Here is a 13,914-nt window from a genome sequence, read left to right on the forward strand (position 1 = left end):
GTGGGTGTGTGTCTGTGTGTCTGTGTGTGGTTATTACGTGTGTGTGTGTGTGTGTGTGTGTGTGTGTGTCTGTGGGTTGGGACACAACGCCTGCTGTGCTGTTCAATAGCCCTTTTCTTTGAAATGATGAAATGGCTATAACTTTGTGATTGTGTTGAGGCCAGCAGAGAAGGCCTAGTGGGCCCTGACGGCCCACCACTGGTGTGTGTAGACTACCAACACGTGTGTGTGTGTGTATACTACCAACATGCGTGTGTGTGTGTGTGTGTGGTTCCTCCAGTACTTTGCTGACCTAAGGAACAGCATCGTGAACAGTCAGCCTCCAGAGAAGCAGCAGGCCATGCATCTATGCTTTGAGAACCTGATGGAGGGAATCGAACGGAACCTACTGACGAAGAACCGGGACAGGTCTGTCTGTCTGTCTGTCTACATGTCTGTTTGTCTGTCTGCCTGTCTGTCTGTCTACATGTCTGTCTGTCTGCCTGTCTGTCTGTCTGTATACATGTCTGTTAGACTAGACCAGTGGTTCTCAAACTGTGAGGTGCATCAGGTTATGTGAACATTGTTGTTCCTCCAGAGTGGGCGTGGCAGAGTTTGAGAACCGCTGGACTAGACGATGTATTGATCAGAGATAGTTTAATGAATCAGATCAAAATCATTTACTTTTGGTGTTGCAGTTACATTTCTAATGGTCTTATAATAACTGTCTGTCTGCAGGTTCACTCAGAACCTGTCTGTCTTCAGGAGGGAGGTGAACGACAGCATGAAGAACTCGACGTATGGCGTCAACAGCAACGACATGATGAGCTGACATTCCAGAGTCTCACTGCAGACAGAGCCCCCCCCCCCCCCCCCCCCCTCTGCATCACCCCCCCCTTCCCCCCCGGGCCCGGATGCCTGGGGGTCACGTCGTACGGGATCGTTGGCTAACGCCGCCTCCTTTTTGATATAAGCATATATAAATATATACAGATCTATTTTAAAGCGATGGTCGACTCGTCTGGCTGTTCTAACAGAGGGGGTAACAGGAAGTGGGGGTCTGCTGCCTTGTATAGAAACACAGAAACACGTGTACATTTCTTTTGGTAACGTTTTGAACTGTTTATAACGATTTCAACACAAAGAGACGAAGAAAAAGTTACAAAAAAAACACCAACTGTGTGATTGAGCTTTTTACAGTGTAGCGAGTTAGTGCACCTGTCTGTGTGTGTGGGGGGGCTTCACAGGAGGAGGGGGGCTTCACAGGAGGAGGGGGGCTTCACAGGAAAGGGGGGGGGGGGCAAATACACACTAACACAAAGGGATCAGAGCGTCCATGTTGTACATTTTCCTGCCGTCTCTGAAGGGATGTAAATATCCTGTCTGTCCCACAGACACTTTCACATTCTGCACCTCTTTTCCTCTTTTTGTTTTCAGCGACGGAAAAAACTCGACATCTTGTTTTTTTTAACATATTTTCACATTTTAACGACACGATGGTCCAGAAAAGAGTGACACGGCGATTCTCTAATCAATGAAGCGATTGAGCCTTTATCATTCTATTTATAGCACTAATTATTTTGTCAATGAATCTATGAAATGTTCAGATTCCTAAAGCAGAAGTATTAAATGTTTCGTTTTGTCCGACAATCCAAAAGTAAAGGATCATAAAAGACGCAGTAAGTCGATCTCTTTTGTGCATTTCTGTGGATCAAAGAATCCATTAATCACCAAAACATGAAGAATCCCCTCAGTCGCTCCAACACCAGAGTCTCCCTTCATGCCGGAGACCCGGGCCTGATCCCGGTCTCGGTTCTGGTCCCGGTCCACACAAGCGCACACCTGTGTGCTGGTCCACCTGTCGGCATCGGGTCTCAGCTCGCCCCCCTTCTGGACCGCCGGGTGCAGTGTCCACCATTTTGTTTACACTTTGGATTCCTCGGACCAGGTTTTGGGACAGCCCCCCCCCTCCCCCTTAAGTCCTGCAGCAGAGTCCTCCTTGGTGTGTGTGTGGTGTGTGTGTGTGTGTTGTGTGCGTGTGTGTGTGTGGCGTCTCATGGTGCTGCGAACCCACGATGGAGCTCAAGCAGGTCTGAAGGAACCAGAAGGATCTGAAGACCTGAACGTGTACAAAGAGAAGCGGACCGGAGTCACTGAGCAACTAGTTGCTCCACGATGTTGCTGCTAACTGTTTGTGACAACTGGCCCTCCTGGTGTGTGTCCTAAAGGGGCCGTTGGGTCCTAGAGTCTGTCTGCTACGTTGTGTTTGCATCGTGACTGCAAATAAACCTCATCAGTTTTTACTCCTCGGCTCCGACTTCATACGTGATGTTTATATTTACTGTTTATACTTAATATCGAAGCTCGTCCGAACAGATTAAGATACGGAATTGAATCAATACTTTAAATCGGCCGTATTCAATTAGACTTAAATCCCATGGTTTTGATTCTGGACATCAGAACCTCCAACGTGGATATTTTCATTATTTATTAATATTATGAACACAATATTCAGAAAAATGCATCAGACTTTATTTGTGATTTCCAGTTATAGGAAACAAAACCAACTTTACCGTAAATACAAAATGAGTAAATAAAAAGTTCATCTTTCTGGATCCTGGCGGTCACGAGCGAGGGGTGGTGGTGGGTGGTGGTCACTGGGAGGTGGGTGGTGGTCACTGGGAGGTGGTTACTGGTGAGACTAGCTGGTAGAGACTAGCTCTTTGAACGATTAGATAAGAACACGGCGTCGTTGTAACCTTCTCGGTTTCGGGCAATTTCAACAGCAAAGAACTGAGTCCTGGTGGCTGAAAACATAAAAACATGAATGTATTTGTTAAAAGACAAATGTATTTGTAAATAACAAGTGTTCCACAGTGAGATACTAACGCACCAAAGATGGTGTTCTCCTCGGTGTAATCTTTCTCACAGTCCAGACGGAGCAGAGTGCCGTAGTTGAAATCCTCAATGAGTCCTTCAAACCGGTTGCAGAAAGGACGCCACGTCTGCAGCAGGCAGACATGAAATAGTTAAACATGAAATAGTTCAATACTTAAATAGTTAAACCATTAAATAGTATTTATATATAGAGATATATCTATAAATAATATTGAATAAACATAAATACAATAACCTCCTTGGCCTCCTCAGACTTCAGGTCCTCCGTCTTCAGCAGTTTGATGTCGAGCTCTTTGAACGTTTCTCTGAAGATCGAGTAGATTTCATCATCCAGCTTCGTCAGTTTCAGGAACTTTGGCTCGACTGAAGAAATGAGCTGAAGAAGAAGGTTCATTTTAGCTCCTCTGTTGGTTTACAATACACATACTGACTATATATATATATATATATACACACACAGAGCTCAAAAAATAAAGGAACACTTTGAGAACACATCAGATCTCAATGTGGGGGAAAACATATGTTTGATATCTATACTGATATGGATAGTTTATTGTCTTGGGAAGGAAATGATGACACTTCTTTGGATGGAAATACACGTTTCAGCCTACAGAGGGCTGGATACGCCCAGAATCTAAATGGAAAAAATTATGTGGCAGGCTAGTCTATTTTGCCAAAAATCTATTTATTTATTTATCTATTCATATATACTTACGTTGAAGAAGACCTCTGCGTGGTTGTAGGCCTTCATCGCCCACATGGCTTCCAGCCGCGGCTGAAAGAAGAAAAGGAAACTTCTTTATTGAATAAAGTTGAAGGTTGGTCGGGTACTGGCGGTTGTTTTTAAGCCCAGTGCATGCTGGGAGACGCCTCTGCAACCACAACTTCTTCATCACGGAGCTAAGCATTGTGGTTAGAAATGTAAAGCAACAGCTCGTCTTCAACCTTATTAATATGATTTATTATTACATTTATTTATTATTACTAATTAACAAGAATCAGTAAAAAACATTAAAGACTGAATAAAGACATATAGATCTATTATCTTACATATAGATTAATAATATAGGTATATTATCTCACATATTAATATTCATATGTTCAATCCTCATTAATGTCTGGAATAATTGACACTGAACATTTAGGCATTTAATAACATGTTTAATTATTATACAATTATTATGATTAGTATATCTCCTCTCTGGAACTCTACTTATACAAGTACATATTCTGGTTAATACTTTGAGTACTTTCTTCAGATGTGAATACTTCTTTACTCATAAATATATAATCATATATATATATATATATATATATATATATATATATATATATATATATATATATGAAATAAACAATTAAATTATAAAATATCTATAACTTTGTAATTTGTGTTTAGGCCAGCAGAGAAGGCTTAGAGCCCTAACGGCCCGTCACTGCTTTACTGTGTACTATGTGAATGCTTCCTTCATCATGAACATAAACATGAACATAATGATGATCATAATCATGAATATAAACATAATCTTAACTCACGTCGTTGCCGTAGGCTTCAGCCGGCAGAGACAGCGCATGAGCTGCTGCTGAAGCTCCGCCCACTCCCTGTGAACACAATATTATAAATATTACTACTATCAACATTAATACCACATAAACGCTTTATTAAATATAGTGTGTGTATATATATATATATATATAATATATATATATATATATGTATGTATATATATATGTAAATATATATAAATATATAACTATATATATTAATACAAGGAATATAAATACAAGGAATATAAATAAAAGGAATATAAAAGGATATTAATATCAATAAAAGGAATGCGCTGCAGTTGATGTCACACATGTGACGTCATGAGAACACGTGTTTCCCTCTCAGCGAGCTAGCATTAGCGCCATTAGCTCCCCGTGGCGCTCCGGTAGACCGTGAGACCCTGAACTCTCGTCTCGTCTCTCTGTGGCTGCTTTCTGCGGGTTTGCTGAAGCCGAACGGCGGCAAAAGACACCGGAAGACACCATGAGAGACGCTAGAGAGCGCGCGAGATTCCTACCAAAGAGGCCAGCATATCATCCGACGCCATTTCGCTCAACCAAAGATCGTCTATACGGTTGAGATGCACTACTGCGCATGCGCTTTCCGTTCTAATTTGTCTCCAAAGAATAATAGCGATAAAACACCACAGCAAAGATACGTCATGACTCATAATATATATATATTAAGTATATTCTTGTATATGTAATAGTAATAAATGGGACATTATTCAGTGTATGGATCCCTAAGGCTCATTACACTAACAGACCGATGTGGACGCACTACCGCCGAACAGAGTGGACTATCATTTTTCTTCTGCTATCTGTGCTGAACTTTGACATTGTCACGTGACAAACTTTGCTCGTCACGTGATTTAAAGGGCTAGTGTCGCAGTGCAAACAGAAACAAACAAACAGCAAATCTAAATATTTCTCCATATTCTCACTTTTTAATAATAATTAAATAATATTATTATAATACAATGAACCAGAACTTTGAATTACTGGAAACAATTAAATGATGTTCAAACAGAATACTATGTATGTTATTAAAATGTATTTCATTATATTGCTTTTAGCATCATTATTATTTTAATTCATATGACATTTGACTTTATATAAAATTATTATAAAGATTGTTTCAATATTTCAACACATCTTCATATAGAATTATAACTATTTCATAAACATACAAACTTTATTAACGTTATGTAAAGTAATGGTGTGCCACGTGGTGAACAAAAGGTCAACTTCATGTTTTATCTCGCCCACAAATATCACATTAAATGTGTTATTGTAAAATAACCAAATAATACATAAATATAGAACAATTTAAAATAGAATAAAAACAATAGAGACAAACAGCTCGCGATTCAAATGTTTTATTATGAACCTTTTGATTATTGTCTATATAATAATATAATAACCAACCGGATGGAATCATCATATGAATATTCATACGTTTCATTATGTGGAGTCATCATAACACATCTTCCTCCCCCTCGTCGTCCTCCTCCTCCGCCCTTCATCTTCCTCTTCATCTTCCTCCGCCCTCCTCGGCTCGAGCAGGAGAGGAGCGTCCCGTCGCTCTCTGCTCTCTGGTCCCGGTACTGGTTCTGCTCTCTGGTTCTGGATCTGGCCCTGGTTCTGCTGTCTGGTTCGGGTCCCGGTCCTGTTCCTGTCCCCGGTTCTGGATCTCTTCCGGCTGTGTGGGATTTATTCTGTGCGGAGGAAAGAGGACGGAGACCCGCAGCGGATCCTTCAGGTCGGTTTTTATCGTGTTGCTGCAGACGCACTTGCCTCCTCCTCTTCCTCCTCTTCCTCCCCATCGTCCTCTTTCTCCCTCTTCCTCCCTCGTGAGCTTCTGTTCCGTTTGATCCGATCATTAACATGTCGTGTGTATGAATACTCATAATTTATATATATATATATATATATATATATATATATATATATATATATATATATAGATATAGATATAGATATAGATATAGATAGATATATATACGTGTGTGTGTGTGTGTGTGTGTGTGTGTGTGTGTGTGTGTGTGTGTGTGTGTGTGTGTGTATCATCACAATAATAACAACTCGGTCGATTCTCAGTTTCATTGATAATAAAACAGATATGATCATACTAATTGTACTATTATTAATATAATAATCATAATAATAACTTGAGAATATTTGTATGAGTTGTGTTTTTTATTATATAAATATACTTTGTGTCTATATTATTATCTTATTTTAATATTTTATTTGTACTGAACTCAAATATATTATTGATTACTGATAGACTGATCACAAATACTTTGATTCATAAAATGTCTTTTAAAAATTATCATAATGTTTTTGTACTGTCAAAACATAATTAATTTAGTTTAATGTGTTATAAAAAGTTATATAGTTCTAGATGTAGTTATGAACAAAGTTATAATATAGTTAAGGAGAGTTAGGAAAGGAGAGAGGAGAGGAGAGAAGAGAGAGGAGGGAGGATGGCAGAGGAGATCGTTTACTTTGGAGTCAGTTAACAGGAAGTCTGGAGGAGAGTGAGGAAGAGGAGGAGGAGGAAGAGGAGGAGGAGCCTAACCAGAGAGGACTGTTAAGGACTGGCAGGGCGTTGGCCCGTCTGGAGGAGGAGATAAGGAGCTAGAAGAGGTCCTTCTCCTCTTGCTCCTCCTCTTTCTCCTCATCCTGGTCTGACTGAACTTAACTTTGATGTATAATTACACCTTTAATGCAGTAATATCTCTATTATTCATATTAATTGTACTTCTGATTCTCAGTTTTCTTTATTTTTGTAACAACGTGATCTGTTAACCAATAGGAAGCCGTTTGGACAGAGCTGATCTCTGATTGAACAGAACGGACAAATCACTTTTATGACTTCTCGTCACATGACTCATTAATAAAACATCTGTATTTAATAAACTAATTGTTTCTGTTGCAGCTGGTTCAAACCAACAGGAGGAAGATTTCTCCCCAGCTATGCAGAAGGTAATCAATAACCAATCCTTAATACCTAATCATCAAGAACCAATCATCAATAACCAATCGTCAATCATTTATAACTAATCCTCAATAACCAATCATCAATTATCAAAACTAATCATCAAAAAACCCTAACCCTATCACTAAGGCTGATCCATACAGAGGAAACCCCTTTAGCGTCCTGGGGTCTCCTTCCAGCCCCCTGGAGTCTCCTTCCAGCCCCCTGGAGTCTCCTTCCAGGCCCCTGGAGTCTCCTTCCAGCACCCTGGAGTCTCCTTCCAGCACCCTGGAGTCTCCTTCCAGCCCCCTGGAGTCTCCTTCCAGGCCCCTGGAGTCTCCTTCCAGCACCCTGGAGTCTCCTTCCAGCCCCCTGGAGTCTCCTTCCAGCACCCTGGAGTCTCCTTCCAGCCCCCTGGAGTCTCCTTCCAGGCCCCTGGAGTCTCCTTCCAGGCCCCTGGAGTCTCCTTCCAGCACCCTGGAGTCTCCTTCCAGCCCCCTGGAGTCTCCTTCCAGCACCCTGGAGTCTCCTTCCAGCACCCTGGATGGTGCTGGAAGGAGACTCCAGGAGACGAGTGGTCCGGGTTCAGGACTTCCTCAAAGTGCTCTTTCCACCGGCTGACGATGCCCCCTCTGAGAGCAGCGTGGTCCTGTTTGTCCTTCTGAGCCGTCGGATGGTTTCCAGAACCTCCTTGGGGCCGGCAGGAAGTGCTTCTCCACGGCCTCCCCGAACTCCTCCCATGAGTGTTAGCATCCGTGACGCCGCAGCTGCAGCCCCCCTGGCCTGCCGGACCCGTCAGCTGCTTCAGGAGACTCCTGGACCGGCCCGGTCCGATAGGCCTCCTTCAGCTTCCCTCCCCCCGGTGTCCACCACCGGGGGGAGGGAAGCCTCACGACACCGAGGACCTTCTGAGCGCAGCTCCTAGCGGCCACTCGGATCACCCAGCCTCCCTACCTCACATAGACGAATAAAAAGACTTCACCTGCTACATGTGTCTTTGTCTCAGGTGGAGGGACGTGGGACTCCGGTCCACCTGCCTGCACCTGGGGGCCCGAGCACCCCTGGGTCTCCTGCTCCGGGCATCATGGTAAACACCTGCTGCAGTACACCTGACACACACCTGCTCCAAAACACCTGAAACACACCTGAAACACACCTGCTCCAAAACACTTGACACACACCTGAAACACACCTGCTCCAAAACACTTGACACACACCTGAAACACACCTGCTCCAATACACACCAATTCCCTGGTCGTTACTATCGTTGCTCTTGAGTGTGCAGTGTTTTAGTGTTGCAGTTTTGTTGGATTGCTTTGTCATGTTTTGGTATTATTTATGGCTGGCTGTAGCTCAGAGCGATGAGTAGTCGTCCCGTTAGCAGACGGCGGTTCGATCCCCAGTCCCGCCATGGTTCACGTGTTGAAGTGCCCCTGAGCAAGATACTGAACCCCTCGCTGCTCACGGGCGCCTCACGAGTTCACCCAACGGGATGAATGAAGGATTCTAAAATGTCTTTTTACACGCCCCACAATTTGAGAACCACCGTGTGTGTGTGTGTGTGTGCGTGTGTGTGTGTGTGTGTGTGTGTGCGTGTGTGTGTGTGTGCGTGTGTGTGTGCGTGTGTGTGTGTGTGATGCGTTCAGGCGAGGGTGAACGACCAGGTGGTGGGCTACCGGGACCTGGCGGCTCTGCCCAGAGATAAAGCCATCCTTCAGGTGGAGAGACCCGACCTGATGACCTACCAGCCTCACCTCACCTTCTCCTCCCTGGACCCGCCGCGCAGACAAGTACACACACACACTAAACATACACATAAACAAACAGACACACACACACACACACACACACACACACACACACACACACACACACACACCTGCAGAAACGTTTAGGTGAACAAAAACAACAACAAGATTTAAAATGTAAACTTTCACATTAGAAACTATACGTCTATGTTTTAACGCAAACATGTCTCTGTGTGTCTTTGTCTCTTTGTGTCTTTGTCTCTTTGTGTCTTTGTCTCTTCGTGTCTGCAGAGGTCTCTGTCTCCTCCCGCCTCGTCTCCCACGATGTTTCCTGAGGTAAGACTCCATCTGATGATGGTGATGATGATGATTATGATGATGAAGAGTAGTATCATGCAAGATGAACCCTCTGCTCTTCATCTTCATCTCAGCGTTCACATGACAATAATAATAATGTCAATAAGGGATATTGTGCATTTAATCTCAACTATATATAATAATATAGTAATATAATGAATCACTAGTTTCATTTGTTTATTATTTACTAGTTTCATTATTCGTTTATTATTTATTATGTACTAGTTTTATTAGTTTATTGTTTATTGATCATTCATTTGTTTCTTCAGGTGAAGGAGCAGCGAGCAGAGAGCGACAGCGGCTCCCCCGCTGGTTCAACACTGACACTGCAGGCTGGGAGGAGGAGCAGCCAGCAGCACTTCCACAGGCCAGGTACACACACACACACACACACACACACACACACACATACACACACACACACACACACACACACACACGCACACAGTGACACACACACACACACACACGCACACACATACACACACACACACACACACACACACACACACACAGTAAAGTTGTGGTCATGTTTCAGACATTGGGATGAATCTCTACAGGAAACCTCCAATCTACAAGCAAGGTGAGCTCCTCTTCATCATCTTCATCACCGTTTCTGTAGCTTTTCATCATGTTGTTTCTCTTCATCATGTTGTTACTCCTCTTCATCATGTTGTTACTCCTCTTCATCAGATGTAAACAAACACATGGAAGTCGTCGTCCAGTCAGCAAAGTTTCCGGCCGCTCAGCCTCCAGACCCCAACCTGCCGTCCAAGATCGAGACCGAGTTCTGGCCCTGCCCCCCCTCTCTGGCTGCCATGGGTACCACACACACACACACACACACACACACACACACACACACACACACACACACACACAGACTCAGCTGTAAGGGTTCAGACCTGATGGCTTCTGAAAGATGCAGAATGCGGCCGCAGCTCAAAGGAAGACTAACTTCTGAACTCTCTAGAGATCGAGTGGAGGAAGAAGAAGGAGCTGCAGGAGGAAGATGAGTTTGAAGACCTGACGGGAGACGCCGAGATGCTGCAGGAACAAGCCCTGGAAAAGGTGGGTGAGTTCAGTCTGAGCAGCACACCGACAGAGCAGCCAGTCCCTGATTCTGCTCCCTGTGTTGGTGCTGAAACCAGATCAAGTCCAACCTGGGCCGCCTCATCCTGAAGGAGGAGAAGGAGAAGGCGCTTCACTTCCGCAGGAAGACCCAGTCGCTGCCGGACAGAACGCACATGCACGGCAGTAAGACTCCTCCTCTGTGGGCGGGGCTTGTGTTCAGGGGATCCGGCCTCAGCTCTCTCTTCTTCTTCTTCTTCTTCTTCTTCTTCTTCTGCAGGTTTGTCTGCAGCTGCGTCAAAGTCTCCTTCCCACAGCGGGCCGGGCCTGACCCGCGTGAGTCTGATTGCTGATGATGATGAGAAGTGTTTGTGTGTTTCTGCCCAGAGGAATTAAATCTATTTAATCTAAATGTTTAAATGTCTCAGTGGAATGACAAACACATCACGTTGAAATGTTTATATTAAATATAAAATGATGTTCTTTGTGTTTTCAGATGCAGTCTGCAGAGTTTTCCACAGACGGAGATAAAGAACAAGCAGGTGGGACAGAGAGAGCGCCAGTGTACTACAGTACAGTAGTAATAGTACTTGAAGTACAGTAGTAGTACTTAAAGTACAGCAGTGCATAATTTAGGCTTTTTTTTGATAATGATATATATAAAATTATCAAAATAATATGACATCACTAAAATTTCTGACCTTTCCGTCTTTGTGTCTTTGCAGCGGCTGAGGTAAGCATGTTCCATGCGTGTCGTCTGACTGTGAGCGGCCATTAGCATCTGTGTTTAAACTAACTCTGATTTCTAACTGTGTCTGTGTGTGTGTGTGTGTGTGTGTGTGTGTGTGTGTGTGTGTGTGTGTGTGTGTGTGTGCAGAACGGAGACGCTCGTAGGGAGAGGATGGACAGAGGAAACTCTCTGCCCAGTATTCTGGAGCAGAAAGTGAGTTAATTTAATTAAGATGTGTTCCTGTTATTTTGTTCAACAATGACATCATCGCTTAGCATAAAAATATATACATGTTATATTCTCACTGTGTTGTTCTCAGATTCTTCCCTATGAAGCGCTGATTGTGACCCACAGAGGGCGCTGCAGGCTGCCTCCAGGAGTGGACCGCACTCGACTGGAGGTGTGTGTGTGTGTGTGTGTGTGTGTGTGTGTGTGTGTGTGTGTGTGTGTGTGTGTGTGTGTGTGTGTGTGTGTGTGTGTGATTTGTGTGTGTGTGTGTGTGTGTGTGTGTGTGTGTGTGTGTGTGTGTGTGTGCAAATCCAGTTCTTTAAAGATTTAGGTTATTAATCCAATAATAAATGATAATTTAATTTTATCGATCATATTCAAATGAGATGCACAATGAGTATATATATATATATATATATATATATATATATATATATATATATACATATATATATATATATATATATATATATATATATATATATATATATATACATATAGTAAAAAACTCACCTTTTTAAGAAAACGTACTGCTAAAATATCTTTTATAAGCTCTGCTTTTAAATATATCTTCAAAATGTTCTTGTTTTATTCGGCTCTGTAGCACTTTGAGATTGCTAAAATATAAAGTGCAATACAAATAAAATGTATTATTAATATTCCTCATAATACACCAACGAATATGAACCAATCAAGTGTGTATTGATGAATCTTTGAGCTGAACTGCTCTTCGTCTGCTCGTCTTCCTCAGAGGCATCTGGCCCCCGAGCAGTTCCAGCTCGTCTTCGGGATGAAGATGGCCGACTTTGAGCGGCTGTCTCTATGGAGACGGAACGACCTGAAGAAGAAAGCCTCACTTTTCTAACAGGAAGTGACCTCATAGCCCTCAAAATACTTGATGCCCCGCCCATTTTGAGAGGAGGACACACACACACACACACACACACACACACCTGGATGAGGGCGCTGACGGCTGGCCCTGATTAACCCTTAACTCTGATATATATATATAGATATATCTATATATGTCTATATCTATATATACATATATACATATATATATATATATATATATATATACATATATATATATATATATATATATATATGTATATATATATATATATGACCTATGCTGCACTTATAACCACTACTGCTAGCAAACCTTCATCATCACCTTCATATTCGTCACCCTCATCATCACCTCCATCATCTTCATCAGAGGTCTGGTTTACTTTGTAGCTCCAATCAGATCCCTGGAAACACGAGAAGTGGTTTCTACAGAAGCCCGACGGGGTCAAACGTCACAGCTTTAATGTAAAGTATCAGGAGGAAGAGGAGGAGGAAGATGAAGAGGGATGTCGTGCCCCTGGTCGACCTGATTCTACTGACTGACGCTGGTTTAAATGATAATATTTAATTAATATATACAGGATATACTTTATGAGGCATCTGAAGCGATCAATAACTGTTAATAATCAGCTTCCTGTCCATTCAGTCTCGTCACTGATTGTAAAATATTTATTTATTTGACGAATGTACTTTTCACTCTTATTTTGAAAGGTTCCATTTAAAAGATGAAGTTTGTATAAAATCTACACGGGACGACTTTACTTCACCCCTCCGTCTTCATCCTCCTCATCTTCGTCAGGCACCTCTCCATCTTCTTAACGGTCCTCATCTTCATCAGACTCTTCTTCATCCTCTTCCCACTAATCAATCGTCATGTTTCTTCTGGTCAACTCTTCCTCCTCCTCTTCATCGTCATGTTTCTGTTTGATGTAAAGAAGTCAATAAATCTGAGAACCAGCTTCTGTTCTGCGTACTGTTCCTTTAAGATGACATCATGACTTTTATAGATCAAGAGTGAACATTAATGATCAGATAAACCACTTTTTACAGGATCTTCAATAAATACATATGATTTTATTTTAATTATTGATCAAAGGACGATATGAGCCGATAACGTGTCAATAATGAGGTCAAGGCCTCTCATTTAAATATGTATTAATCGTAACATTTTTATTATTAGTTATTTAGTTTATGGAACAAACAAAACTATATTATCCTTCATTTTGAATTTGAGCTTCTCCATATTTTCATTTATCACTGCACATTATTTTATTTTGTAATACTTTTATTTATACACAATTAGTTTTGCCAGAATCTCCTTGAGGCCGACAGGAAGTCCTCCACCAGCGAGCAGCGTTTCCTCTGAAGGGCTCGGCCGCAGAGACGATCTGTTTATATTGTAATTCAGACAATATTATGCTGCTTTGTTTCTCATTATTAATCTAATAAGTTATTATTATTGGACATGTATCAGGAATACATGATCAATAATATGAATTAATAGTTATTATTGGACATGC

The 13,914-nt window shown here is 42.2% G+C and overlaps 3 protein-coding genes across 5 annotated transcripts in view; 2 read left to right on the forward strand and 1 right to left on the reverse strand.

Annotated features, from left to right (window-relative positions):
• Positions 1-1,217, forward strand: part of xpo7 (exportin 7) — a 13,093-nt gene extending 11,876 nt beyond the window's left edge. Inside the window, exons 27-28 of one of the 2 annotated variants that reach the window (XM_068574569.1) lie at positions 281-408; positions 718-1,217. In XM_068574569.1, coding sequence (XP_068430670.1) covers positions 281-408; positions 718-811 — 222 coding nt within the window. In that variant the 3' untranslated portion in view covers positions 812-1,217. Of the gene's footprint in view, positions 1-270; positions 409-717 lie in introns of both variants that reach the window. The other variant, XM_068574568.1, reaches the window with a different exon arrangement.
• Positions 1-4,988, reverse strand: part of pbdc1 (polysaccharide biosynthesis domain containing 1) — a 95,721-nt gene extending 90,733 nt beyond the window's left edge. Inside the window, exons 1-6 of the mRNA XM_068573989.1 lie at positions 4,944-4,988; positions 4,414-4,479; positions 3,593-3,652; positions 3,113-3,253; positions 2,873-2,984; positions 2,622-2,786 (exon numbers count right to left, since the gene is read on the reverse strand). Coding sequence (XP_068430090.1) covers positions 2,695-2,786; positions 2,873-2,984; positions 3,113-3,253; positions 3,593-3,652; positions 4,414-4,479; positions 4,944-4,973 — 501 coding nt within the window. The 5' untranslated portion in view covers positions 4,974-4,988 and the 3' untranslated portion in view covers positions 2,622-2,694. The remainder of the gene's footprint in view (positions 1-2,621; positions 2,787-2,872; positions 2,985-3,112; positions 3,254-3,592; positions 3,653-4,413; positions 4,480-4,943) is intronic.
• Positions 4,989-5,841: 853 nt separating this feature from the next.
• dmtn (dematin actin binding protein) lies at positions 5,842-13,444 on the forward strand. 2 transcript variants are annotated; one of them, XM_068574862.1, is made up of 15 exons: positions 5,842-6,187; positions 7,370-7,416; positions 8,415-8,495; positions 9,055-9,198; positions 9,448-9,492; positions 9,783-9,885; positions 10,052-10,096; positions 10,207-10,335; positions 10,487-10,584; positions 10,665-10,770; positions 10,865-10,920; positions 11,081-11,146; positions 11,462-11,527; positions 11,634-11,714; positions 12,294-13,444. In XM_068574862.1, exons 1-15 carry the CDS (start codon positions 5,857-5,859, stop codon positions 12,405-12,407), a joined length of 1,512 nt encoding a protein of 503 aa, XP_068430963.1. In that variant the 5' UTR covers positions 5,842-5,856; the 3' UTR covers positions 12,408-13,444. The 2 variants fall into 2 exon arrangements, with proteins under 2 accessions (XP_068430963.1, XP_068430962.1); XM_068574861.1 differs by lacking the exons at positions 11,462-11,527; positions 11,634-11,714; positions 12,294-13,444 and adding an exon at positions 11,310-11,444 and having other exon boundaries at positions 11,081-11,126.
• Positions 13,445-13,914: the final 470 nt, after the last annotated feature.

This window comes from Clinocottus analis, unplaced genomic scaffold (genome assembly GCF_023055335.1).
Source record: "Clinocottus analis isolate CAN_PGR_092001 unplaced genomic scaffold, fCliAna1.0.p SCAF_13, whole genome shotgun sequence".
Lineage (NCBI taxonomy): Eukaryota > Metazoa > Chordata > Actinopteri > Perciformes > Cottidae > Clinocottus > Clinocottus analis.